The sequence below is a fragment of the Falco rusticolus genome, chromosome 11 (genome assembly GCF_015220075.1).
Source record: "Falco rusticolus isolate bFalRus1 chromosome 11, bFalRus1.pri, whole genome shotgun sequence".
Taxonomy (NCBI): domain Eukaryota; kingdom Metazoa; phylum Chordata; class Aves; order Falconiformes; family Falconidae; genus Falco; species Falco rusticolus.
The window spans coordinates 18,130,166-18,158,050 of NC_051197.1; the positions used below are offsets into that span (position 1 = coordinate 18,130,166).

Here is a 27,885-nt window from a genome sequence, read left to right on the forward strand (position 1 = left end):
GTCCCGCCTTGCCTCGTTGTGGTGGAAGGCGCCATTGAGAGAAGCCGGAGCCGCTGCGGCCGCCAGCCGTCCGGGGGAGCAGGGCCCGCCGCCGCCGCCGCCATGGACTACGGGGAAGGTGAGGGCGCACCCCCAGAGCGAGGGTAGGGCCCGGCCGCCGCCACCGTTGCCGCCGCGAGGCCCGGCCGCGTCTCAAAATGGCAGCGGCCGCTTTGTTCCGCGCAGGACGGAGTCCCCTTCATCCACTTCCTCGTCCTCCTCCCCGCCGCCCCTCCCGGGTCGGGGGAGCTGCGGCGGCGGCGGCCGGCGGCGGGAGGGCTGCTGCGCGGGAGGAGGGCCCTCCCGGGGGGCGGCGCGGGCGGGCGGGCGGCGCGGGCGGGGGCGGCCCTCCGCGGGGCGAGGCGCCCTGGGGCGCGGGGCGAGCGGGGGGCGAGGGGGAGGCGGCGGGCGGGGGCGGCGCGGGCAGGAACGGGGGGAGCTCGGGGCAAGCTCCGTGAGGGGGTCGTGTCAGGAGACTGGAGATCCGACAGGAGAGAGAGCCGCCTCTTGTTGCGGCTCCCTGTCTCTCCCCTCCAGCTCTTGCTAAGCACTAAGTCATTCTCACTGACCCATCCTCTCCAGCTGAAGACAGAGATTGGAGATTCCCAGATACCCCCATGCATTGTGGTGTGAACATGCCCAGTGGGTCAGTCTCAGGTATGAGCTATAAATACGTCTAACCTGTAAAAAAAGAGTTGGGGCTGAACAGTCACTGTTGACAAAAACAAAAAACAATCGGGTTATTAAAAGTACGTAACATGGTTTGACTGCACATGTTGTTTTCTGGAGGAGTTGTAACTGGCTGGGAGTGAGACTTGATTTTCATCTTGGGCATGTCAACATGAACTCATGCACGTTCCAAATCAAAATTGTGAGATCGAGGAATGGGGATGGGTGGGGGTGGGGAATACAGACTTTTCTTATGATGATGCTTTTTGCATAAATCAATATTTTGTTTTCTTATGGACTACTGTATTTGATTCTTGCTACTATTGAAAAGAAGGAGGATGTTTCCTCCTTTTATACAGACATGGAAAGAAACAACCTGTAACTGCTTGATTTTTTTTAAGTTTACTTTAACAGTTTGGGAAGGAATATAGGAAGCATATAAAGTAAATGTGATACAGCAAAAGGTAGCTCTTGTTTTTACGCTATCAAAAATACCACATACAACAAAATACATACAACAAAAAGGAATGCACATAATTTTGTAAGATGATTAAGGTTATGAGTTTAGTAAGACTCAAGAAATGACTCGACCTATCTTGCCAGCATGCCAGTACTAAAAGGATGTTAATGTAAAAACTTTACCATAAACTGTGCCCAGGCTTCATTTACAGATGTCATCAAGTAAGTGTCTGCTGTTGGGTCTCTTGATACTCTTGCTGGCTGTTACAGGGAAATAACACATTGGATTACAGAGAGATCTTTGATTGCAGTATGATCATTTTTATGATACATTCCTTGAGTCTTAGCTTTTTTTGCTGATTATATTATTTTGCATTTCTCTTTCTTCATAGTAAGATAAGTAAAGCTGTGACCCTGTTTTTTAGCCTTCTGTGTTGATTCCTAATTAAATGTCCTTTAGAATATTAGTAGAAAAGGTTCTTAATTGGCGGTTTTAAGCATTACTGGAATATTCGCTGTAGCCGTTAACCAGAACCTGCTTTTCTGCTATCAGATGACAGTAGTATTAAAGTGAATCCAGGCTCATCCTATGGGAAGTAACCAATGAAATGTATGTTGTACAATTAGATTGTTCCTTTCATGTACCTCTGTAATAATAGTTTTCACTGTGATAATTAAGGTTTCTATTATTCATTATTACTTAACAAGTTTAATTATGATGTCTGCAGCTTGAAACATTTAATGTTAAAGTTTATGCATTGTATATACCTTAGTAAGGCATGCATAAAGCTTTGTCTTACCCCATGATGTACAGTGGGCTAAAGACTGTTTTGTAGGGGTCCAGTAGATGGCAACAGAGGATGGATGTTGGGAGTTTTCATCTTTTCCCAGTTTTGAGTTCTTGGCAAGGCTCTTCTGGTTGGCAGCTTAACCAGTGTGAAGTACTTCTCATTGGATGATTGATGACCACTGTAATTCTGCCACTGTTTCTTGCTCATAACTTGGTTTGAGACAGAAGTGATATGGCCTGTAGAATAAATTCTGTTAATACTATTAACAAATGTGTTACTAACTGTTCTTGTTAATATTTTGTTTACTGTAACTTGCCCGTTTAATCTGGAAGGGGAAGCGTCTTCTGCTGCTGTTCCTAAAATTCAACTGCATTGTTAGATTGGTTCCTTGTTTTGCATGGGACTCAATGGTGTGTTAAAATTTCTGTATCTAATAGCAAGGTTGTGATCTTAAAGCAGGCATAGTGTTATGAAAAATCTAATGTACCTGGAAAAAGTGTTGCTTACTCCATTACACAATGGATTCTTAAGCTGCTTGTAGTCGCTGTGGATTATGAATTTCAAACATAGGGAAATTTAGCTTCTTTCAAGCTGGTACTTGTGTTTTTCTTATTGTTTAAAGGTTATTTTTATTTTACTGAAGTTTATTTTATTTTCCTGTATTTATTACTGTAAGATCTTTCTCATTTTTCTAGCCTTTTCATATGCTCCACATGGATAACATTGTTGAAAGTGATTTCATTTCTTTGTGCTGTGAATAATGATTTCAATGTTCTCTGATCTTAAGCTTTTTCTTTTAAATGGAGCCCTTTATACCAAGGGATTCTGAGTCCTATCTGCTACGTATTTAACTTCCTAGTTCTTTTCCTAAGGAAAACTTGATTTTTCTTTGCTGGCTATTGAGCTATATTTTGCAGCCATTTTAAATGATCTTTCCACCAGATCTGTTGTGGGTGTTTTTTTTAATCTGAAGGAATACATATACATTAACATTTTAATTTGTAAATTGAACTTGTCTTTTAGTGTCCCGTTCTTTTTTTTTTTTTTTTTTTATTTAGAGGTAATACATTTTTCCCCCTCTGATGCAGCTATTCTCCTGTCTCCGCTACCCCAGTAGACTTGCGTATAATCTAGAAATACAGAGTGGGATTGTTCTTTGCAGTTCTGTTTCCATACTTAAATTCCACAGCTCGTTAATCCACACTGTATTTATGCAAGAGGTTGCAGATCCAAAACCTGATCTATTCCTTCAACAAACTCTTTGTTTCAGATGCTTTGTCAGTGCTTTCATCAGTGCAGAAATTTAGTCTTTAATTTTTAAACTTTAGGAGCAAATATGAGCTGCTGCTGCTTTTTTTTTTCCCTTTTTCACTCTGTAGTATTCATAGATAATGCAAATAAAATATTTTGTCAAAGGTTTCTTTGACAAACAGTTACTATTTAAACTTAAATGAAGTACTACACTTCTGAATTTGCAGTTTGAGATGCTTCAGTACAATTCCTGGTGGTGTTTCTCTGGTGCTTAAGCACATGTTCTCTTAGTATGTGGAACAATTTCACATTTAGTCTGAATAGTTTGCACAGACAGGCAACTTCTGTTTATCTCTGCCAGTGGTAACAGCCAGAGCTAATGTAACAGTGAATGGGGAGTAGGCTACAGGCAGAGGGAATGGTTCTGTGCAGGTACAGCTTTTTTAGTGCTCCATGTCCATCTGTCTTGCTTTAGTTAGAAGAAGAGCCAGTAGTGTGAAAGAGGCCAGTGTGAATGGATTTTGATGTCTGTAGTTGTGACATTTGTCAACTAATAAGCTATTTACCTTGAGATTGTGATAACTAAAGCTGTGTGAGCGATTATTATTCAGGTATTAGATTCAGAAGTTGAAATCCTTTTAGGTCACCAAAGTGAATATTTACTGTATTATATCTTGTATGTTTTTCCCCTTTTTAGGATAAAGCCTATCTGGAGCACAGACTTTCAGAGTAAAGAAAAGCTTAATGCCTGAAGAAATACTATACTTCCTAATTTGAATGCAGTATGTTTGTCAGGCTCTGAGGTGTAAATATCTGTAAAACTTTGGTAAAGTTTGCAGCTGACAAAATGAACCAGGAGGCCAGTGGTTGGAATGATAGGCTTGGCTGCTCAGCAGTCTGGAACAGTTAATGAAGTAGTTGGAAGGAGATCATAAATCACCTTCATTAGGTCAGGTCAAAGATGTGTCTGTCCCACCTCACCAGTATCTTGTATGTTGCTGTCCGTTTGGAGATGTGGAAGGAATAGTACAAGTACTTGTTCAGTATATTTATATGCTTTTTCTGGTTTGCAGCTTGGGAACTTTCTGAACCAGAGACATAGCCTTTGTGTTCCACATCCTTTGAATTTGTCAGTAGATTTCTCCAGTTTCTTTCTTAAATCCATGCACATTTTTTTCTTGACACAGAGCACTTCCAGGACTCAAGTATCTGTTTTGTGAAAAAGATCCAGTTAATTTTGTAGCTTGTTATTTTTGTTTCATTTGCTACCTCCAGTTTTTTGTAGTAGAAAATCATGCAAGTGATCATCCCTCTTTGCTTCTTTATATCTCTTGTATCCCCTATTAAACCTTTTCAAAAGTGAGTGTATTATGATGTAGGTAAATGCAGTGAAGTGAGTCTGGAAAGGACAAGTAAGTTGTTCACTGTTAGGGAGAAGGTGATGATGTCCTAAAGGCAGTGATTTGAGGGTTTGGGCACTGGCATAGCTCTTGCAGTAAGACTGCTGGTGTTTGGTAACACGAAGTGTGGATGAGTAAGGAGAGTGAGCAAAAGTGGATGTCAGAAGTTCTTGTGTGGTTGTAGAACATATTCTAGAAGTATTTGCTTTCCTGCTGAAAATTTTAGACTAAAAACTTATTTTGAAACTATGCTTCAAACCATTTTTTGGAAGAGTCCTTCTCTGTGAATGTTTTTGTATTTTTCCTACTAGCTAACTTCTGGCATTTGGACAACACTGATCACTACCTACTACACTATAACAGAATTGGATTGCAGTGGCAGGGAGCTTGATAGTATGTTGTGTTCTTCCTTGTTGAATGATGTGATTCATCTCTTCAACTCTTCACCAAATTACTTTTGTGCATCTCAGAGTCTGTAGATAATAGGGAGCAGGTGAAACTATGGTAGATTATTGGGTGCTTTTAGGTTAGATATTTTTTCTATATAGTTTTCTATATAGTTTCTATATAGTTTTCAGAATGTCAGTCTTTTGATTAGATATACTGTATTTAAAAAAACAAAACCTAACAACACCTTGGATTTGAGATTGACTGTGAGATCATCTAACCTTAATTTTTGTGCAACTGAATTTATTTTATTGGCTACTTTACGCTTTTTACTGGCCTGCACCACTGGATTTGGTGATAGATCATTCAGTCACACCAGAGACAAATACTGGATGTTTCTATTGGAAAGCTTAGCCATTTCTTTAAAGAGTAACTTTTTGCAGTTTAAGTTGATGCTGTGTGATGCTACGTGACTAGTATTTTGAAAAGCTTTTTTTTGTGCTTTGCTGTAGAATCTTTATTATATGTTCAGAACATGGAAAGAGGTGCAGTGTGACTTCTCTTGTTCGAAGTTTTTTTATTTCAGAAGTACCTACAATCATTAGAATAAAAAAAAACCAGCAGGAGATCTTCATTTCTTGGAGTATCTATTCAGGCATGCTAAGAACATCTGTGTAAAAGTGATACAGCCAGCTCAGTACCATTTGCAGAATTGTTGTTGTTGACAGATTAAGAAAGTGAATTGCAATGGCTGCCTGGTGCTAACAGGAAGCAGGTACAAACAGTATATATATATACTTTAGTATATATACTTATTTTCATCACTACAGTTATTTCCATGAAATGATATGCACAGAGAATTACTATGTTTCTTTAAACAGGAGAATTTCTTACAACTTCAAGTGAGCTTATTGTCCTGTTGTCTTCTGGAGAAGTCAGTGATTTACACTTGGAGATTTTGAAATGGATAAAATACTCTCTCTTGTCAGAGTGGACAAGTCTTTGTGTGGTTTTATTTTAATCCTTCATGTGTTCACTGTGTTTTCCTTCTCTGTTACCTTTTCTGTGAGGCTTGACTTGCCAGGCTTTCTTTGTATTGTCCAGAAGTTAGTGTTGGTTGGTACCGGGAAGCAGCTTTTGTCATTAGACTGCCAATAAAGTGCAAATTGTGTATGTTGCAAGAAGACAGCGAATCATATTCGTTATGCAGATCTATGACACTGTTTCAGTGCTTTGAATTTGAGTGGGTTATTTAACCAGAACTTTTACGTAGGACTTCCAGTGTTGAGGAAGAAATTAGTTCTTTTGCCAGACTTCAGTTCAAGATACAAAGATATCACAAAGTGTCATCAGTTCAGCTATGAAATACCAACATCTTACTGCAGTTAGCAGGCTGCAGCTCAGTGGTGATTTCAATAAATTTTTGGCTAGATGGGAGAAAATTATTTTGTTTAACTGTAGTCTATATACAGAATCTGCACTGCAGCATGACAGCTTGTAACCTTGACCCAGGGTGTCTGTCAGTGTGAGTGAATATTTTTGAGGGGCTGGATAGAGAAAGCAGATGCCTGTGAGCTGTGTGTATTATTAAAGGGTGGGAAGTGGCCTTAATTCTCCACTAACTTCTGACATATTCTACGTCAGTCTTCTCCATTTAATTCTCTTAATTTAACTTGCGTCTGAATTCCAGCTGATGGAACAATAATGCTGAGTTATCCAGTACTGGGGAAAAAAATATGAACTTGATTTCAGTTAAGAGGTGCTCAGATGATGGCAAAGACACTGCTTCCCTAAGCAGAATGTCAAAATTGGTTTGCAGCTGGCAGTTGCAAAATAGTTTAAGCACTGTGGCAAAGAGTAAACCTTTTACTTAAGATTTTTAACTAGATTACTTAATAAGACTTCTTGCTTGCTTTCTTTATAAACATTTTTCTGCTCTTTTTTTAGACATGGACCGTGATTATGGGCATGGAGGCTATGGTGGCCCACGATCCATGGACTCTTACCTTAACCAATCCTATGGGATGGAGAGTCATGGAGGTGGAGGCGGAGGAGGTGGTGGTGGTGGTAACAGGTAAAATAATCCTTCAGTTGTCCCAAGAATTGATCAAACCCAGTTTAAGTTTAAATAATTTTGTCTTCTAACTTAAGTGTTCCTGAGGCATGTTGTTACGATTTTGTATGAACACTTTTGTTCTGAGTCTTCATGTTTGATAAATACTGGCAAATACTAAACTGTAAGAGCTAGATTCTTATAATAATCAGCATTTTTATGGAAAAGTTTGATAGTGAAACAGTGCGCCTTCGAATGAAACTGGAAAAAGTGTTTATTTTTCAGTAATGGCTAGCAATTTGCAGCTGATTGGCCTGACATACCATTTCTGACATAGCAGACTAGACCTAACTGGTTTAGTGCCTTAGACCGAATCTATCAACATTCCGTTTTCAAGGAACATTTAGGGTCTGTGTTCTTTGGTTTGAATGTGCAGTGCTCAAATGATCTTGGTATTGAATCTGAAAGTCATGTCCAGATTATTTCATTGGCAGGTACTGATTACACTTAAAACTGTGTGCATGTTCTGGGCTGCTTTGTAAGATGGATTGGTCTAAAAATAAAAATTCTGATGCAGTGGTCTTAAAGTTGTGTATTTAATGCTAGGGTACTACTACTGTTGCTCTTTCAGATAAAAACAGTAGGGAGCAGCTGATTTGATTTAGGTTTTAATATTGTATTCAAAGAAGCATGCTTTTCAGAGTAGCGATTCTATCTTGGAGGAAACAAAATGTGAAGAAAATTTAGATAATTGATGGTTTTCTTGTGTGCGCCCTTGAATTCTTGTCTGGCTGTGGCCAGACTACTGTATGATTCTTGTCTGTAGTCACTGTGGTGCCACTGGGCAAGGACAATGCTAAGTAGGGAGGCTGGAGAAGTGTTGTGTTTTGCTGCACGGTTCTGTTAAACACTTTATAATTTGTTTAATGATGAACATTAAGATTGACTTAAAAGTCTGAGCAGAGATTCAGGAATGAGCTGTACCTACCATATAGTAATCTGCATATGATTGAGGTTGAATGACTACTTGAACACCGAAATGTCTCTTGCCATGTAACGTTAATATTGTGCATGGGCTCTTTCTGTAGATAGTGTCATTTTCTGTGTATCGTTGGGTCTTCTGAGACTAACATCCTTTAAAATGAAGGCATTCAGTTTACTGTAGATACAGCCAGTAGTTTGAGTCTGTTCTAGTTTATATTTTATCTGTCAAGGGGTTGCCTTTCCCAACTCCTGCTGAATCACCTTATTCTAACCCTGCAGGGACACTAATGTGTTTCCCTTCCAAGTGGTTACAAATACTGATGATTTCTAGCCTGAAACCCTTGCCCCACCCTGCCCCTGGCAAAGCAAACTCTTGGTAAATAACTAAAGATTTCAGAAAGATTTCAGCTCCTTGTTACTCTACTCTGAAATTGCGAGGACTGTTTTTGTGTCCACTGTGCATGCACTGGGTAGACTTTCAAAATCCTGAGTTGCTAGACTTAACAGTCTGCAAGTGAAAGATGGATATACTGAAGATCATGAACTCTTTGGGAGACAGAATTTAAAAGGGAGAAAATTTCCAAAAAGTACAAATGTGGATGGAAGAGCACCTGTGTTTTTCCTTTAAAATTAGAACCGTGGGGTGTTTAAGACTCACAACTGTACCACTAAAAAAAAGATCTTTCTTTTTTTCTCCTCAGTTCAGAACTAAGCCGCCTTTTAACTGCTGTTTAACTGTTAGAATATGAGGGCATGATTTTGAAGAAAGGAGAGTTTGACTAGCCTATGAATGTCTGCAGGTGATGATTTTTGTGAGACTAGGGCTGGGCTCTAATGATGTTTTAGTAAATAACTTGCTGAAAATTTTAAGTAAACAAAGTTCAGGCATACTGAACTTTAGAATTGTTTGTAGCAAAACTGGCTCAGATAGCTTTCTATCTGGTCATAGTGTGATTTGCCCAGCCCTAATCAAGATTAAACAATAACACAACTGTTCGGACCAGTACAGTAATAAATTGATTTTAGTTGATAAATGTCAACTGATAACTTGTCTTTTGAAATGTATAACATTAGTAAGCTTACTTTTTTTTCTCCTCACTGTGCAACTTTTCCAGGTTTGGACCTTATGAGTCTTACGACTCCGGGTCTTCTCTGGGTGGGCGAGATCTGTACAGATCTGGCTATGGTTATAATGAACCCGAACAAAGCCGCTTCGGAGGTAGTTATGGTGGTCGATTTGACAACTCCTACCGGAATAGCCTTGACTCTTTCGGAGGTAGAAACCAGGGCGGGTCTAGCTGGGAAGCACCTTACTCCCGTTCAAAATTGAGGCCTGGGTTTATGGAGGACAGAGGAAGAGAGAGTTACTCTTCCTACAGCAGTTTTTCTTCACCCCATATGAAGCCTGCACCTGTAGGCTCTCGGGGGAGAGGAACGCCTGCTTATCCTGAAAGTGGATTTGGAAGCAGAAACTATGATGCTTTTGGAGGACCATCAACAGGCAGAGGCCGAGGCCGAGGAGTAAGTACAGAATCTTTTCAGATTCTTTTCACTAGACACTCTTTTAAACCCTTTCAAGACCACTGCTTTAAAATGAATGCACTGTTCAGTACAGTGTGGGTTTTTTGTCCAAGCAAACTATCATGGTTTGACAATGTTGTTTACCCCCTTGAACCTGTCTTCAAGTAGTACCCAGTCCCTCTTTCTGTCGAAAGTAATGAGTAATAGAGGACTAGTTGATAAGGTTTGTTAAATCTCTCCTTTTGTTTGAAAGGTGAAGATAAAAGTAATAGGTTTGGTCTAAAAGGGGTTAAAAGGACTTGCATTTTTCCTTGTAAACACTAGCATCTTTGCTGCTGGTGGGGGAAGTCTTGAATATTGTAAAAGTTTAATTCAAAGTCTTTTGAAGTTTTGAGTAGGTTAAAGGTGCAATGTATAAGCAAAAAATAAAACACAGGCTGTGAATGCTAGAGTAGTTTTTGTTTCCTGTAAAGGTAAAAGTTTAGCTAATTCTTCAATATGTTGAACACGTGCTTTATCAAACATCAAGTCTTCTTTTAAACTTAATTCTTGCTCTGACTTGTGTGTTGGAAGGGTGATGGGGAGGAAATGGCAAAGATGGGTGGTTAGCAGTTACAGTGATTCTTTTTCAAAATTAAAGTATGGTTAAAGGGGCATCATCAACTTAAAATCGGGTCCTTTCACAGAATTGAGATTAATTTCCAGATAGTGTGCCTAGTCGTGTCACCCGCATTGATTTTGTTTTGAGGACTTACGTTCCCACTCCTTTCCAGGGGACTCCTTTCCAGTGTAGGATGTAAAAACTGTATGTCCAAGAAACAGCAGGATTAACTGTACATAAAATAGTGGATCACACTTCAGAGAAGTAATGCTTGATGTTAAATGAGCTAGGGAAAAGAAATGCAAAAGAGAATAAAAAAATCCTGACAGAAGTACTAACTTTAGGTTGATGGTGTCCCTTTATCTTGGTTTTATAATCCCAATTCTGATTATGTGTTTTTTTTTTAAGCATGAAGAGTTCATTGAACATTTTTCTGCCTGTGCCTCTAGGTGTAACTTATTTTAAAATTAAGTGTGCCATATTTCTTTGGGAAGCAATTGGTTAATATTAACCCATACAACTTGTTTGTAGCTTGAAGCGTAGAGGAAGATTATTTTTTACTGGGTCTTTTAAATGCCTAATTGTGTGGTGGTTTTGTTCCAGAAAGTCTACTTTGCAGCATTCTTGAGTACTATAGTTGCCGTATACAAATTTTAGCTCAGACTTGCACATGGCTGCTAGCTGGCATGTGGCATGGTATGAGAAATAGAATCTAATCTTTGTTTCTCTGCTTGTGAGCTGAAAGCGTTAGGTTCTTAACTTTGGATGCTGTCCTTTCAGAACTCCTTTAGATCTGAAAGTTTTGTGCAGTTACAACCAAGTAGCCTTATTTCTTTTTTGTTTTGCTTTGGTTTTGAAATTTCTCTTTTTGGTCTTTCATGTGATAAAGGAGAATGTAAAGGCTAAACTACTTACCATATGTAAAATGCATTGCACCTTTAATAGATAGACTGTTTAAAAAAAAAAAAAAAGTACTTGAAATTATCCCAGTGCATACTTCATGTCAAATTTATGTGCGTACAGTGTAAATGTACATGCTAGGTGGTTCTGTAACTGTCTCGACTAAATAAATTAACATGGAAATCTTGTGCATGGACTTCTGGTTAAGAAAAGTGCCTGTTTTGGTACATTCTGTGTGTCATTTGAAATTCACATAAGAAAAAGAAAGTCATACTTCTCACAAAGTACTTTAAAGTTATTTTTATGTTCTTTTAATTTTGGTAGTGTAATACTAATTCTCTTCTCATGGCAATACAAATATTTCTGCTTATCCAAGTCACCCATCCAGTCAGTGGGCTCTCCTTTGCCCTTTATTAATCAAGCAGTTGAGTTAATATTTAGTAGTATGTTAGTGCTTTTGAAAATACTGCAGCTACCTAAATTCTCCCTCTTTATATTACTCATTTATTCCATGCCTTCAGAGAGGTAACTTAGAAATCATAGCAAGGTTGCCTTTCAACTGAATTTTCATTCCTACTGCTGCCATGTTTTTGTAGCACTCCCTCCAGGCCCAACTTTTAAATTCTGGATTTGTTGAATTCTGTAGAAAGATAGGTAAAAGAAAGAATGAGCTTCCTTTAGTTAATCTTTATTCCACACTGGACAACCTTCTTTATTCATTTTTCGAGTCTCTGCTAATAATTTGGTATGAAGAAGCTTTTTTTTTTTTTTGCCTTTTTGTTGTTGTTGGGTTTTTTAATTTTTATAAATGACTGCTGCCTAAAGTGTCAAAAACCTGCTTTGGTTAGCTCTGTTTTTTCCCAGAGGGAGAAGTCATTCATCATCTAGAGAATCTGAAGAGAGGAGCCAAGATGTTAGGCTGAGATACGAACTCTGATAGACATGTTCATTGTCTGGACAATGGTTCTGAATAAGCAGAAACACCGTTTGTACATATGTATTCATTCTACTGGACAAACACCCACAAAGCCATTGCACAACACAACATCAAACTGGGAGCTTAAATTTCCCTTGCATTTTGCTCTAGGACACAGATTTTACTTAGTTCACAGTTTTATTGTACCAAGTAATTGTTTCATTTCTATTGATTTGATATACTAATACATTTCTCTTGATTTCACAAATTTTCAGCATATGGGAGACTTTGGAGGAATGCACAGACCTGGAATTGTTGTTGACTATCATAACAAACCCAGTCCTGCAGCAGTTGCTGCAAGAGGAATAAAAAGAAAAATGATACCACAGCCATATAACAAACCTGGCGGGACATTTATCAAGAAACCCAAAATGACAAAACCTATTTTGAAGCTGAGCCAGAAAAAATCACCTAGTAAGTAACAAGTGCCAAAATTCTTAAGTTAAAATTAATGTTGGTTTTTTATTCATTAGGAATTACTTGGGTTTAATATTCAGGAAGAGGGCTGTATGTGCTGTTTTGTAATTCTTCATTTTCTACCTTAGAAGTACTCCACAACAGGTTTTATGAATTTACTCTTCTAAATCTTGTACTGCAAAGATAATGTGCTGAAGGAAATTGACTATTTTGATGTGTTTAAATATCTACTGCTGAAGACAGTTTCATTCAGACTTTATAATGATACTTCCTGGAGGCAGATTTCTACCACTAAAAATCATTTCAGATCTCGGGTTGCCTTAAGTGACAATGCCTGACAAATATTAAGATAAGCCCTTGCATGAGCCTGGGTCCTGCTGTCCAATTACTTTGATGGATATAAATAGTAGTGTATCAACTGCAACAGCTAAAATAAAGGCATAAGGTGTGGGTGAAGTGGAGAGGGAAAGAAGGCAAACAGAAAACAGTGAAAATTGTTACAGAATAATTTATGAAAGGCAGAGAGAGATTGCTCCTTTGTGTAAATGAAATGCCATAATGAAGAGAAGAACTGGAAATAGGACAGATAAACCGGAAATATAAATTTCAAAGTATTAGTGGTGCTTGGTTTGTTCAGCTTCCCTAAAGATATCCTACAACTATAATAATTTTGATATTGCAGGCAAAGCTGGAGAACAAAAATCACTAATGAGGTGAATAAATTACTTCCTTGGAGGGAATGTAAACTTGAATATTAAATATTAAGAATGGCATTTACATCAGTCAAATTTTCTAGGCTTTGTGCTTGTAATTTCCTCGGTAATTCAGATCTACAGTGTTTTATATAGTTTGGTTTCACATTGCACCTGAAAAATGCTTAAAATTACTTTAGCTCAGTGCTTGTAAGGTAAATGCCCAGTCAGACTTGGCAGAAAATTCCACGTGAAAATTTTATTTTTGATTTTGTAATTCTAATTATATTGCTGTGTATTGCAAAACTATTCCTTTAACTTTGAGTACTATAAAAATTTCAGGCACTGGGTGTATAGGACATGTTCCTCTGGCTTTTGCATAGGGAGCGTTACTGCTGGACTCGCCAGCTTTGTTGTGATGAAATGGGTCTGTAAAATACACATCCAGGTATATCAGACTACTTATTCTTTCGGTACTTTTGTAGATTCTCCTTTTCTAAACTACCTTCAGACAGAGCACTTATAGTTTATTATCTCTTCCCCTTCACTGATTTCCACAATCCAAGGACCAATGTACTACATAATACTGAAGTTACTTTAAGAAGTGAAGTAGATAGCATCTGCTAGAATGCACTTTTTATCCAACCTGTCCTGTTGCTCAGACTGGGGGAAAGAAACTGCTGGGTGGCTTAACACAGTTTTCAGAAGCTTGAACTGAAAGATGCTTTAAGCAGTATCATGTAGTTTAAAACTAAAAAGCAGGTGACGACAGAAAATTGGATGCAATTGGTATACAATGTAAGCATGAAAATACATCTCAATTGTATTGCCCTTTCAGTCTTGGCTTTCTTGTTTTTGTGGAGTTTTCTTCTAGAAGACTGTTTAGTTTATATTCCGAAGGATAAGTGATTTTGCATCTAGTATTAGAAAAATATGTTAAATTGTAGATGTAGACTGCCCTGGCTGCATAACAAGCAGGCTTTTTTTTTTTTTTTTTTCCTAAATGCCTTACTGCCTTAAAATCAACAGCACTTCTGCGTTACTTATTTCTTCCTCGTTTTATTTTTATAGACATGAAATCATCTTTCCAGGATTCTACTATAGAGGTAAAGATTCCCAGCACTGAAAAATGTTTGTGATTCTCTCAGAAGTTTGCACAGTATGCCTTAAGACAAAAAATTATTAAGCTAAAGGGCTTAAGTTTTGGAATTTTTTCTAAATGTAATATAAAACTGTCTTATTTTGGTGACAGTCTGAAATCTTTACTGGCTTTGAGTGAAAGATTTATAGCTTGTGCAGATAGCCTAGAAAATTAATTTTAAAGTGTATTTGTAGGCTCTACCTGTTCTTGCATTGCACAGAGAGCTGTCATATGAGCACGTCTCATGTTGTCATAGGTAGTCTGCTTGAATCTATACACCTCTGACCTGCTTGGGTGGGTTGAGAAATTAAGTACAAAATGACAGGGAGATTATTAGACAACAGTGAGGAAGAGTGGGTAAGATACAAGACACATCAAGGAGAGGGTAAGTAAAAAAAGAACCAGTGTTAACAGGTGTTGTGTGATAGGGTACAAAGATTAGTTCCCACCTACAGAAAGATCAGTTGCAACAATATGTAAGAGTGTGATTAGTAAACTAAGCTAATCCTGGTTCCTGTGTTGAAAAACGGGAATGTTTTCCTTATTTTTGGGTGGATGTATTGATGTATTCTCAACTAAATATTTAAAAGTCTGAATTGAAAGTCAGAGTGTTTATGTAGAAGACAGGATTGTGATTGTGAAACTAATTCACAGAGACTTTAAAGGAGGAATGTATAGGTTGAAGTGTTTGTATGCTGAGTCTAACTATATACTCAATTGGCTTTCTTCCATTTTCATATTGGATAAAAATGGCAAATATCAGATTCTTGGAAAGAATTTGCACTGTCTTTTTCTGGTTTTAGAATGGCATTGTTTTGTTGGGGCTTTTTTCTTAGAAAATTTATGGCTTTGACTTTATTAGGAAATTGAAGTGGACACAAGTGGTGCAGTTGTTATATATGAAGACTTTACAAGAGATGCTTATGATCTTGGCTATCAGACTTTTGGAGGTAAGTTGCTTTGTCAGGTAAGGTGTTGTAGGTATTGTGTTTGTGTGACTTTGAATAGATTTAGTAAGTTGGTATGTGTGACCTCTAATTGAGTAGCATGACTTTTTCCTCCTCCTGCCCCAACAGTTCATAAATTAGGCCATGAAGAAGATTGTAACATCTATCCATCACTTGTTTTGTTCTTTACATGCTTATTTTCTCTCTGCTTTCTGATCATCTCTGTATGTTGTTGTTTGACTTGCTTTATTTTTGTGAAACTGATGTAAATAGTCTTCTGTACTTACAGCCATTCCATTGCTTAAATGTTGTTTATCCCATCGGTTCCTCACCCATATCCTACTATTTATCCCACTAGCTGATCAACCTCACCCTTAAATCCTAGGTGAGTCACTTCTATAAAAGTGGATTTGGTTAACTTGGAGAGCTCATCTCAAGAATATTAGGTATATTTCATGTGCAGTCTTAATGGAATAGGTTAATTATTAGCTTACATAAAATCAGTTAAAGTGCATATTAACTTTAGTGATTTCAAACATATACACAAAGAAATCCAGTGTTAAGGCTGAAATTATTTTTAGTCCCCTTCCCTTGTGGATGGCCTGATTGTGCATGTAGTTTAATCTGATGGTAAGGAGTGCTGGAAATTTACAGCCAACTGATTAGTTTCTTTTCTTGAAATAGTAGTAATTTAAAATTTTTTTTTACTAATTATGTGGGTTTTTTTCATTTTTAGAAGTTTGACTAAGTGCACTTAAAAGTGGGAGCCCCACTGGGGATTCCCAGTTCATATGTAGATTCAAGACTTCCATTGCCTGGCTTGTAACAGGATGGGCACTTGTGTTTGTGAGCTTGAGAGGCAAGAGCAGGCTGTTTCACTCTGTTACAGTGTCATACCAGATTATTTTTACAGCAGTAAAACACTAACAGAATTGCCTCTGTGGGTGGGTAGTTGTTTCTTGATTATTTTTTTTAATTCAATTTAAAAACTTTTGGATAGAGTTTTTTTTCCTCCCTGGATCAGAGTAATTTTTGAAACTATTACAAAATAAAAAACCTTGGGTTAATCAGGAATGAAGTGTAAGCTGCTAGTCAGTGGAAATGTTTTCAGTACTCAGTGATGCTTCTAGAGTCACAGAGCTTTTCGCAGGTCTTTCTATTTTTTTTTTCCTTCTTTTTTTTCCTGTACATTCCTTTCTGTTGCTGTTTAGATGGAGGCAGATTTCATGGAGGCTGGCCTCTCCTAAGGTTGAACTGCAACAGAAAACTAAGTGATCCTTTTTTTTTTTTTATGATCTATAACTACTCACTGAATAATACTCTAGTTGTTTCCCTTTGTCCATGCGCTTTTAAAGCAGGCATAGCAAAGGCGAACGTAAGTACAATTACACAAAAAGTCAAAATGTCCTTAGAAGTCACTAATGTTGCAAAACTCATTTCCTGACATTTGTTTGAAATCTTACATGCCAGGTGATAATTTAATGATATTTGTCTTTGAAGGTTTGGTTGGGTTTTTGTTGTGTGGTGGTTGTTTCCTACCCCATTCACCCAGCTGGCTCTTCTTTCAGTGGTTTTTCTTTAGCTGAGAATCTTTGGATCACTTTTCTGTGAAATCAAGCGAAGTCTAGTGAAAATTAATAAAGTTGTTGAAGATCAGGTTGGATACTGCACCTTAATGAAATTCTGCATAGTCTCCTTTGTGAAAACTTCTGGGCTTGGAAACTGCCTTCTCAGTGGAAGAGAATGACTTTAGATAATTTCTTTTTATGTAAGGGCATTGTAGGTATGGTGTTCTAAAACCATGGAGAGTTTTAAATTATGTGTTTCTCCCCAGTACCCTTTCCTGGTCAGTCACTTGAAGAGGCCTTTAATAACTAGGCACAGGAGGGTAGGGTTTGCTTTAACTCTGAATTTCCTTTCTTTTATGAATGTAATCTAGAGTGTAACCCCTTAACTACTAAGTTTGCGTTGTCGGAAGCAAATGTTTAAATTGGTTGTCTTTAGAGGAGGCAAACAAAGCAAAACTTTTGTGGCATTTAAATAAGTTGTTGAACCATTTTGATATAGAATCATTCTCTGCATTTTGAGGTATTTGTGAAGGAGACAGGGAAGACAGATACTTTTACTGGAGTGGAGTGGAGTTTTTTTGGTTTGTTTGTTTTTAATGTGATATTTTAATATCCTCCTATTGTATGTTAAGATGGCAAAGGAGAAGTTAAAAGTGAGGAAGAAGAAAAGCGGCGAATTGAGGCCAGAAGAGAGAAGCAAAGGCGTAGAAGGGAAAAAAACAGTGAAAAATACGGTGATGGATACAGGTTTGTTATAACTTCTGTCTTGTGTGCAGTGTTCTTTTTCCCCTTTATCCTTCTGTAAGAATGGGTCGTTATCAGTCCAAAAGGGTTTTCAGGAAATTTTAGGAAAATAAAATGCAGTGAAGAAATGAGCAAAAACCTGACCCAAACAAACAAAAAACCCTCAGACTAAAACAGAGCACCCAAATCTTGTGGCTTAGAAGACTGAATATTTCACTGGCCCTCTGCTGTGTCAGAAAATACAGTTTCCTAACCCCTTCTCTCCCACAAGTGCATTAGTGCACACTTGAGAAGCAGCTTAGAATGGCACTGCTTTTGAAGTATGTACTTCAGTTAAATATGTATTTCATGCCGATTTAATAAGCTGTTAGAAATTGACTTTATTCTGGTTTTATATGTATGGTAAGTGATTTTGTAGCAAAACCAGGTAGATAGTTCTGTAACTTTTCTGAGTCTTGTCACGGCCAAGCAGGCTAGTGGCCATCACCATACAAGACTGTTCTATGTCACTGCAGTATAAGGTCGTAGCATTACTGCCTTTTCCTTACTGTACTGAGGAGGCCATATTTCCTTATAAAGATTACATAGGTTTTGTATGGAAAATGAGCTTTAAATGAATTCTTTTGACTATTTGTAGTTAGGAAATCATGGAGTGACGTGCTTATGAGAGCTACTACAAAAAGTGACACAAACTAGAGAGCTGTGGTAGATATACTCACAGAATAATGTGGCTTTTAAATGGCTAGCTTCTGATATCAGCAATTTTCATGTTCTGCACAGATAATTCATTACTTGGACTGGCCTGATTTGTATTTGGTTCTTGTAGCAGTTACCCTTTTAATATACTGGATTATTTTTTTTTTCCACTTAGGCTGCTTTAAGGAATGCTTTTCCCGTTCCTTTTCCAAATAGGTTTGTCAAGTCCTCATCGTTTTGAGGAGAGAGAGAGAAGAATGTTTTCTTTAACAGTAATATTGTTTAATGTATTTCTCTTGATAGAATGGCATTTACTTGCTCATTTTGCAAATTTCGAACATTTGAAGAAAAAGAAATTGAGGCACATCTGGAGAGTGCAGCTCACCAGGAAACATTGGATCATATCCAGAAGCAAACCAAATTTGACAAAGTAGTGATGGAATTCCTTCATGTAAGGCAACTGGTTTTTGAGCTATATAATACTTTTACATTAGAGTGTAGTTAACAATTTACCATGTATCTTCAAAATATGCTTAATTTATCATTGTCACTCCTTTTGCAGATGACTTGGCACAGCACATATTGCTAAAAATTGAAGCAAATTCAGAGTCTGTAAAGCAGTGTTACTTTTACAATTAAAAGTAGTGCCTTAAGAAGTAACAGCAATTAATTGCTATGTATTACTGAGCTATCCTGAGTAATATTGTAAGTACAGGTTCCTATTGGGATATCAACAGCTGTACATCAAATGTTACAGGTTTTGGGTTTTTTGATTCTCTGTAGGAGTGTATGGTGAATAAATTCAAGAAGACAGCTATGCGTAAGCAACAGACAAGTAACCAAACAGAAAATGCTCAAGCTGCTGAAAAAGATATAATGGAAGGTGAGTAATGCTTTTTATATGAAAGTGCATACTGTGGAGCTCTGCTTGCCCTGTTCTCCTATCATTCCTCTTCAGATCTGATAAAATGTTTGAATTAAAATTATGAGTTTTCATACCTTTCCTGTACCTGGTTGGAATTTCTTGCTTCATTTCTGTTAAAATGTGGAACATGAGCACAGTGGGAGATAGCAAACCATGTTTATGTTCGTTGTCCTGATAGCCTTGTTGGAAAGTAAGATAGCATTGTGCTAAGTACTTGACAACTGCTAAAAGCTACTTAAAAATGGATATAGCTAACATCTTAACCATCTCCCAAATTCTTTTTGTGTACTTTCCATAAGTACTGGAGGACCCGTATGCCTTTATTATCAGAGTGTGCTGTTGGCAAGCTAATACTTAAAATTGCAAGAATTGGATTCATGCTCTTCCTGGTGGTGAGGGGAGGCAAGGAAAGAAATTAGTTGTTCTTATAAGGGGTAAAGTAAATCCAGCTGCTTTGGTGAAGCTTTGGTTCTTGTATCAAAATGTGTATTAAGGATATTGGTTATTGTTGTTTTTAAATAGATGACATTTGTGTACATTAACTAGTTCAGTTCAATAGTACAATCATTTTTATTTCCTTCTGTTTAGGCAGGTAGGTGTTCATATATCATAACCTCAGACAGCAAACATAATTGCCTGGGTCTCATACATAGTCTGTGGAGGGAAAGAGTTGGAATATCCAAGTGAAGAGCCTTCCTCCTTCAGCACTTTGCCTTCAGAAAGCCTAATTTTGGTGCCCAAATTTGGGTGAATATTCCCCTGTGGTTCAGTTTGACGTGTTTACAGTTCTAGTTTTTCTGGTATTAAACGACCAGTCCCCTTTCCTACTTCCCTAGAATAACATGCTTTGTCTTAGTGATTTGTTGCATCTTCTTTGGCAGGGGTTACTGCTGATGACCATATGATGAAAGTTGAGACTGTTCACTGCAGTGCTTGCAGTGTGTATGTTCCTGCATTACACAGTTCTGTTCAGCAGCACTTAAAATCTCCTGACCACACAAAAGGAAAACAAGTAAGATATGTCATATTATTTAAAAAAACCCAAACAAAACGGAAGCCCAAGCATAATTAATGGTAGATGAGAAGTCCTATGGTACTTGGTGCAAGTAATTTCTGAGTTCTTGTTGGTATTACTTGTTCTCTAGAAAGCTATAATGTCCTTATTAAAATTTGTAAACGTAATGTCTTGTGAAGTAGCTAGCACTTAAGCACCCCCAGTTAATGAAATGTTGGTGTGCTTAATAGCTGACAGTAGTAAGTCCTGAGGTGGTTACTGGGAATGACTTTTTATTTTATGGGATTTTTTTTAAACATCATTAAGTGCTGGAAAGGTTTTGTTACTCAGATTGCAAAACTTAATACTTACGTTTCTAGCAAGGTAACAATCCTGGTATCTTTTTTTGCTTGGCTGTTAACTTTTTAATTTGAAGAAAAGTGAGACCAGTTCAGAATTAGCAGTACACACTTGTTAAGTTTGGTAGAAGGGTTGAAAGAGTAGCATGGATGAAAAAAAAAATCACAGTTGTCATAGTAAGCAAGTAATGTTTTGTTTGTATGTGAGCTTCTGTGATTGTGGAATATCATGGAATAGTTAGGGTTGGAAGGGACCTTTTAAAGGTCACCTAGTCCAATCCTCCCTCAATGGGCAGGGGCATCTTCAACAGTATGTTAGGCTGTGGTGGAAAAGCATGGATGTTATCTGTAGATTAAAACAGGTAACTGTGGTTGTAGATAGGTGCATGGTTGTAGTTTGTTATGTGAGCAAGATGTGAATGTATCTTTTGGTCAAGGTAAAGCAACAAACTAAGTTTCTTTACAGAAACGGACCATTAATTCAAGTTTGTGTGATGATTGTAATAACTATGTGATGATTATTCACTGTAAAATCTCTTTCCCAGGCCTACAGAGAGCAAATAAAAAGGGAGAGTGTTCTTACTGCCACCAGTATCTTGAATAATCCTATAGTCAAGGCACGGTATGAGCTGTATGTGAAGGTAAGATGCAAATGGGAAAAAGGTAGTCTGTAATAGTTGCTATATATTTTCTCCATGCTCTTGGAGTGTAACCTCAGTGCTGTCTTCTGCTTCTGCCTTCTAGGCAGCTCACAGATTGAATATACTTTTAACATATTTTGCCATTCTCAGATAACTTTGCTGAAAAACTTGCCACCTTCAGATTTAGCAGCTTTTGGCTTTTGTTTACCATTTCTTTTTAGTAAATTTTTAATTAGATGCCCTTACGAAAAAAAATAATCAAGCTTTAGGAAAGCATCTGCAGTGTCTTTTAAATGAGCACAAAACACTTGAGTCGGTGTGTATGTTTAGGAGCGAAGGCTCCGGTGTGTGGTGCACACTACTCTGCTACTTTTTATTCCATAGAATTTCTAGAATTTATGGCAACATACAGAAAACGAAAGCTTATGACAGTAGTTGTGATCAGGCAATTTAAAAGCCTTGGCAGCCTGTGTTACAGATGCGTGGCCCGAGAAATGTTATGTGAAATCATTTTGGCAAAATGTGGATGTTTTTTCTGCCAGGCCAATGAAGTGACTTTTTCTGTAGTACCATTGTTAGCTATTCCTGGTAGTCACTTTTAATTGATTGATTTTTTTTTTTTCTCTTCTGTTACACTGCTTGATTTCTCTGCGCATATTGGGAAGCTTGGTTTTTTTATCTGTAGCCTAGAAGATGTGCATTTCCCTAATTCAACCTTATTTGGGATAGCTTTTCTTTCTGTTGAGGCCAGTACTGCCTTTTAGAACCACACCCTGCTGAGGGTAATGGTCCTCCATCTCTCTACCACAACTGGTATTTAGGACCCACCTGCCACCATTGTGGTTTTGAGTGAAAAGTTCTGCTTCAGTAAATTTGACTGCCCCGTGAAGCTACTGAGTAACTGCTTGGTAGATGACAATTTAATGTAATTTGGGTTGATTGGCTAGCTGACACTGCAGCAGGTGATCAGTTTTGAGAATATTAGCTGCGTGTTGCATTGTCTAAGACTTTTTTTCAAGGTTAAAGGCTCTAGTTAATGTTTGACTGAAAATGAGGGAGTAGATAGTCACTTCTGGTCTGGAGTGAACTAACTGATAAGCAGTAACAGCTCTTGTCTTACTTGGGACACCTTGACCATTTCTTTTGGGTAAAAATTCTCTGTGACTTACTCCTCTACCAAATGCTTAATGGAAAATGTCTTTTGCCCTTTGATTTTATTTTTTTTCAGCTAGAGACAGCTCCACAGGTTGTTCACTATATGTGTAAAAGGAGAGAAAGCAAATGGATGCATCCTTTTTAAACAAACTTACAGCTTCAAATATGTCATTCTACAATCAGTTTCTTTAACTACATGTTTTTAGTTTGCACTGTGAAAATGAAAGCAGAAAGAAAAAATTGGTTTTGGCTGTAAACACTTTCATGTTTAACCACTTAACTATGAGGTCAGTTGTAGGTTTTCAAATTTCACTGCAGAATCTTCAAGAAATGAATACAAACTTGGTAGTATTTACCTGTACCCGCTAAATAAGTATGTGTATTTTAACTTGAGTCTTTCAGCTAGTTTTGTGAGCTTGAACACATTGACTATAGAAAGGGTGTAAAGGTTAAATAACCCCTGGTAATTTTCACTGAGTTAAGTGATTTTTTTTAATTATATTTTTTTTAACATGGTAAAGGTGTCTGTGGTGTCCACTGAAAATGGAAGGATCTATATGGAGTTAGCCTAAGATAATCCCTCATGTGTTGTGTGTGTGTGTTTTTCATTTGTTTCAAGACATTTGCAATTAATGTCCCAGCTCCATGGAAGACAGCTTCGGTAAATTAGGTGATGCAGCTTTTAGAAGAGCTCCTGGTGTTTTTATAAAGGCTCTGATCTTTGTTACACTTCTGGTCAGTGACTATAGTTACAAACGGAAAGGAAAACACAAAGATCCAGATAGGTCTTGACAGTGGTTGCTAGTGCCATAGCAGATAATGAAAACAACAAGAATCATAATGGTGGAGAATAGCATTTCTTCAAGGTGGCCTTCTTAATTTACTAATGCGGCTTCCTTGGATCTTTTAGTATTGGAATTACTGTCACATGTACTGTTCCTCCAGTGTTCTACTGGACCCCAGCTGCTAGGACAATAATTTTTGCTATCATGTCTTCTGTCATGAAATGCTGCATCTGTTCACTGCTGCTTTGAAGCTGGTGTCTGCATTGTTGAAAACTTCATTCAGTTTCCAGAAAACTGCTGTATTAGAACCAAGGTTTCCAGTTGTCAAAACATGCATGTGATCTTATGATCCTAATGGTGCTGGTGACAGTCTTTTACACTGTCTTATTCCATGATTTTTTTTTTTTTCAATTCCTGTATTTGAAAACCAAGTACAGTGCTTAAATTAACAAGGTATGTTTGCATCCTACCCTTTGCATGCAAGGAACCTTTCCTCTACATATCTTGATATCTTCATTGTAGATATTTCAATCAAAGAACCTTGAAAGGATTGTTTCTTAGCTTGGCCATTTCTTTTAAAGAGCCCTCTGTTTCCCCAGTGTTGGTCTTGTGTCACATCCTTTTATGCTTCCAGTGTATTCTTTGTATGCTTTTTTAAAAAGTTCTTCATTCTTCCTTATTCCCCTACATCTGTATTATGGAGGGAAGCAGGGGGGAATCTACTACAAGCCACCTGCTGGCCGCTCTGAAACAATCATCTTGGAAATGTTATGAACCTGCAGCAAGTCCCTTTATACTGAGGAAAAAAGACCACCTTGTTTCTCAGGCAAAAAGTTACCACTTGATGAAGTCATGACTATCTCTTAATTTTGGACCATTTAGAACTTCCTAGATAGAATGATGTCTGTGATTAAAACATGCTGGGATGTTGCTCAAGAGAAGTGTCATAGAGGTTGACATTTTCTATCACTATATCCCAGGACTGTGTTCATGTGTATTAGTGAAGGCATTCTAAAGTTTACCAGTTAGATAGGCAGACTTCGGTATCTTTTTGAGTCAGGTTTGTGAGACCTGTTATAAACAGATAGGGAGCGTGGTTTCTGGGGACATTTGAATCCTGAAGCTTTGGTTGTAAACACCAGTTCACAGTCTTAAGGTTTCTCTGCAATTTAAATATTCTAGAGACAAGGAACCCAAGGAATGCATCTCTTGGGAATGAACTACTTACCTGCTTGTGTTTTTATGCTCTGTAGGCATCATAAAGTCTTTCTGCAGCAGTTCAATGGTGTGTCTGTGTTCTTGTTTTCTGGGTTTTTTTTGTTTTGTTTTTTAAAGCCATCTGGGAAGATGGGACCAGTGTGGCTGTCAAAATCAACTAGCATCAAAATTGGCTCTGCATGCTGTGCTGGATGCCTCTGATGCTACATCACTGGAAAAGAGCACAGTCGTTAGGATCTTCCCCTTGAGGGCAGTAACTTTTTCCTTGGCTTGAGAACTTGAAAAGTGCATTTTTCTCTGAAAAAAACAGTTGGAGAAAGCAACTTCAACTTTTTTTGTTATTATTGTATAGAAGTCTGTTCATCCAGAAGTAGTGTGCTGAATCCAGTTCTGCTAGGTTAGCCAGAAGCGACATACTGTCTCCATAGGAATGAAATGTAACAGTTTTCTGTAGCTTCTCCCCAAGAGTCGGGGACAGTCAGAAGCTGTCTGCAGGAGTGTAGAAGTAGTCCTTTCAGAAGTGCATTCTTTAGTTACGTTCCATAGTTATGCCTAGCCTAGACGTGAGAGGATTTTAGTCTTTCCTTTTATATCAGACCTATAAAAGGGCTGATATCCTTGTGAGTCATATACAGAGGAAGGCTACCTTTTGATTTCTTTTGCTAGGAAACAATGCTCTCTATCAGGACATATGAAACTCTTAATATAGCTGTCTTCCCTCTGTAATGTCTATTGATGGTATTTGAAGCTTACCAGGTGGAGTGTTCTTAACTCTGTAATTAGCTTATTTCTGTCTGTCTTTGGAAATCCTTGTTCCTGTACCCAGATGATGGAAAATATTTGGCTGAACCTAAGGAAAATGGCACTGGAGCATTTACAGTAAGGTGGTCTCTTGCACTTGTCCAAAAAGGAAAATAGATGGATACAGTTTTGGGGAGTGGCACTAATTCTTGATGTTGGAATTGAATTGATTGGGCACTCGCTTTTCCCTGTGGTTTGCTTTTTGATGAAACTTTTTACTGAGCTAATAAGTATTTTTGGTATTTCTGTGTTGGGACACTTATACTAAACAGTAATAGTATGTAGTAAGTAATGAGATGTGGGGTTTTGCTGTGTTCACGGGGCTCAGATAAGTTATGATACCAGCTTTCTATGTGCTTGACCCTTGCCTGTGAGAATCTTCTTATAAAAAAAGTCAAACTTAGTATCTCAAAGAAGTTTAAATAGCTTATTCATGGGGTTTATATGTGGCAGCTGTGTCTTTGATTAGACTATGAGTTGACGGGGCTCAGCAGACATTACCATCTAGGTGCTGTAGACTGGCCATTATAAAGTGTATGCATGAAATTCTCCTGGGACTTGGAATAGCATGGCCTCAAAAAATTCTGCTTTCTTTGTGTTACTCTTTAAATATGAAGTTATGATTTTTCTTGATTTTTGAATAACAAGGAAGCCAAGTTTTTGTTTAGTGGCATTTGTTAAATGTTTTTATAGCTTTCTAATTTTTCAGTGTTTCATAGGCCACCTGGAAGACTTTACCAGAAAAATGTAACGGAAGAAAAATATTTAAGCAAATAAGTACAGGAGGCCTAGAACTCTGTTTTTCTTTTGGATCATCTTTTAAATAATATTAAAATCATTATCTTAGTGTAGTTAGTGATCGGTGTCATATGCTCAGATCAGACTTGCTCTGTCAGATGCTTGAATGTGAAAGGAACTTCAGCAAAGAAACTGCTAATACTTCATGTTGTTATTCTTTATTGATTATACATAGTTCTTAAATTTCTGAAACAAGTGAAAGCTGAGGTATGTCTTGTACTGAACTACTATATGAAATAGAGAAAGTTTAAAACTAGAATGCTAATGTATTTAAAATACTGAGAAATCTAATAATTTCTCTAGATAAGCAATGGGGTGAATTTCAGACTAGTCAATATAATTCTAAATTGTTTTTTCATACGCTGAAGAGTGTCTTTTTGGTAGAATTATTTGGAGTAAGTAAAGACTAAGTAAGGAAAAGCAGAACGAAACTCTGTTCAGATTTGGTTTTAATTGAGGAGAAAAAGGAAGTGGCTGTAGTTCTTAAAAACATATTGAAACTTAACCATGTAATTTTAACTTACTGAAGGTTGAAGTTAAACTGAAGTTTGTGTGTAGCATACTTGGACTTCTTCTCAGTGCCATTTCTACTTTCATGAAAAAATTTTATTTGAATCCTCATTTCCAGTGTGCATAAACTTTTAAAATCAAACCTGTTTTGATTTTATTGACAAAAAAACGGCACCCTATTAAAAAGCTGTATAAAACACCATAGCATTTCTTAGCGGCTGCCTTTTTAATTCACTGAAATTATGAGTATAATTTTATTTCATGTCTGAAATATCAAAGTGTTTGTTTTCAATCTTCTGCTTCAGGGTGAAAATCCTTTTGAAATTAATGATCAGGCTCAGGAGCAGCAGGCAGAAGAGGAGGACAAAGCTGATGAACCAGCTGAGGGTGAGGAAGAAGAGGAGGAAGAAGAGGAAGAAGAAACTGAAGAACAGACTGATTTCACTTTAGACCACACTGAAGATAACTAAGTGCAAGAAAATGAAAATATATCAAGGGGGGGGAACAGCTTTTTATTTCTGCTCTAAAGTGGCTAAGACTTTTTAATAGTCTCAAATGAAATTGTTGAAGATTCCCCACCGTATGCATGCATTCCATTCCATGGAGAACTTGTTTATATAATTCCTCTGTGTTTCTGATTTTGTTTAAAATGAAATTAAGACTATTTTAGTTGAGCTTTTTATAGAAAACTGACTGTTAAAGCTGATTAAAACATTGTGTTGTATATTTTTTTAAGCATCCTATTTTTTTGGTGTGTGTATTGAAAGTTGGATATAATAATTTTTGGTCTAATCAATTGAAAAGAAAGGCGGGTCTGTGGGGTAAATATATTAAATGCTGTATGGCATAAGCTTATCATATTTACCTCTTAGTACAGAATGAGTAACTCCAAAAATTGTGCTGTTGAGTGTGGCTGTTTCGGGGACTGCATTGCACTCTGTATAATAGAGTATGTGTTATAATATGCCTTGTAGCTTTTTGTGATAAGATGTACCAGTTTGTAGCAATAAAACACTTAAGAAATGTTACTGTTTTTAAAGTGTCTATAGTTACGTATTTCAAGTATGTCCCTATGCTGACTACCAGATTGGTTTCAAATCAAATCTTGATTGATACTGTGATTTAATTTATTTAAAATTTGTAGTTGCATCTTAGTGATTAATGTTATTTATTGCTGATTTTTTGATGTATTCAGGCTCCACCTATCGGGACAGGTAAACGCTTTAGGATTCATAGTCTGCCTAGGGAAAGCATGCTTTCAGTATATTTATATGCTGTGCATTGTTGTCTCTTACACTTGGTTTTTCCACAATTACTTCTAGTGTAGCTTTTGACTACTGAGAACTGGAAATACCCAGTTTAACTATTTCTAAGTACAGCTAAGTAGTTTGCATAATTTTTCCCTAAATGTGGTAACTTAACAGAAGTAACTGTACCATTTATTGTGGTCATTATGGGGAATT

At 37.4% G+C, this 27,885-nt stretch overlaps 1 protein-coding gene across 2 annotated transcripts; it reads left to right on the forward strand.

Annotated features, from left to right (window-relative positions):
• On the forward strand, positions 1–27,455 carry ZNF326 (zinc finger protein 326). Of its 2 annotated transcripts, XM_037403575.1 has the most exons (13): positions 1–118; positions 622–696; positions 6,944–7,070; positions 9,149–9,554; positions 12,247–12,445; positions 14,212–14,246; positions 15,144–15,231; positions 17,429–17,543; positions 18,540–18,687; positions 19,020–19,119; positions 20,043–20,173; positions 21,060–21,155; positions 26,728–27,455. In XM_037403575.1, the coding sequence occupies exons 1-13, from the start codon at positions 103–105 to the stop codon at positions 26,890–26,892; spliced, it is 1,701 nt and encodes a 566-aa protein (XP_037259472.1). In that variant the 5' UTR covers positions 1–102; the 3' UTR covers positions 26,893–27,455. The 2 variants fall into 2 exon arrangements, with proteins under 2 accessions (XP_037259472.1, XP_037259474.1); XM_037403577.1 differs by lacking the exon at positions 622–696.
• Positions 27,456–27,885: the final 430 nt, after the last annotated feature.

Bases quoted from the DNA above. Each gene is read 5' to 3' on its own strand.
- ZNF326 (XM_037403575.1), top strand. The intron at 17,544-18,539 runs GTTTGTTATAAC...TTCTCTTGATAG, and splicing joins AAATACGGTGATGGATACAG to AATGGCATTTACTTGCTCAT. The intron at 21,156-26,727 runs GTAAGATGCAAA...CTTCTGCTTCAG, and splicing joins GGTATGAGCTGTATGTGAAG to GGTGAAAATCCTTTTGAAAT.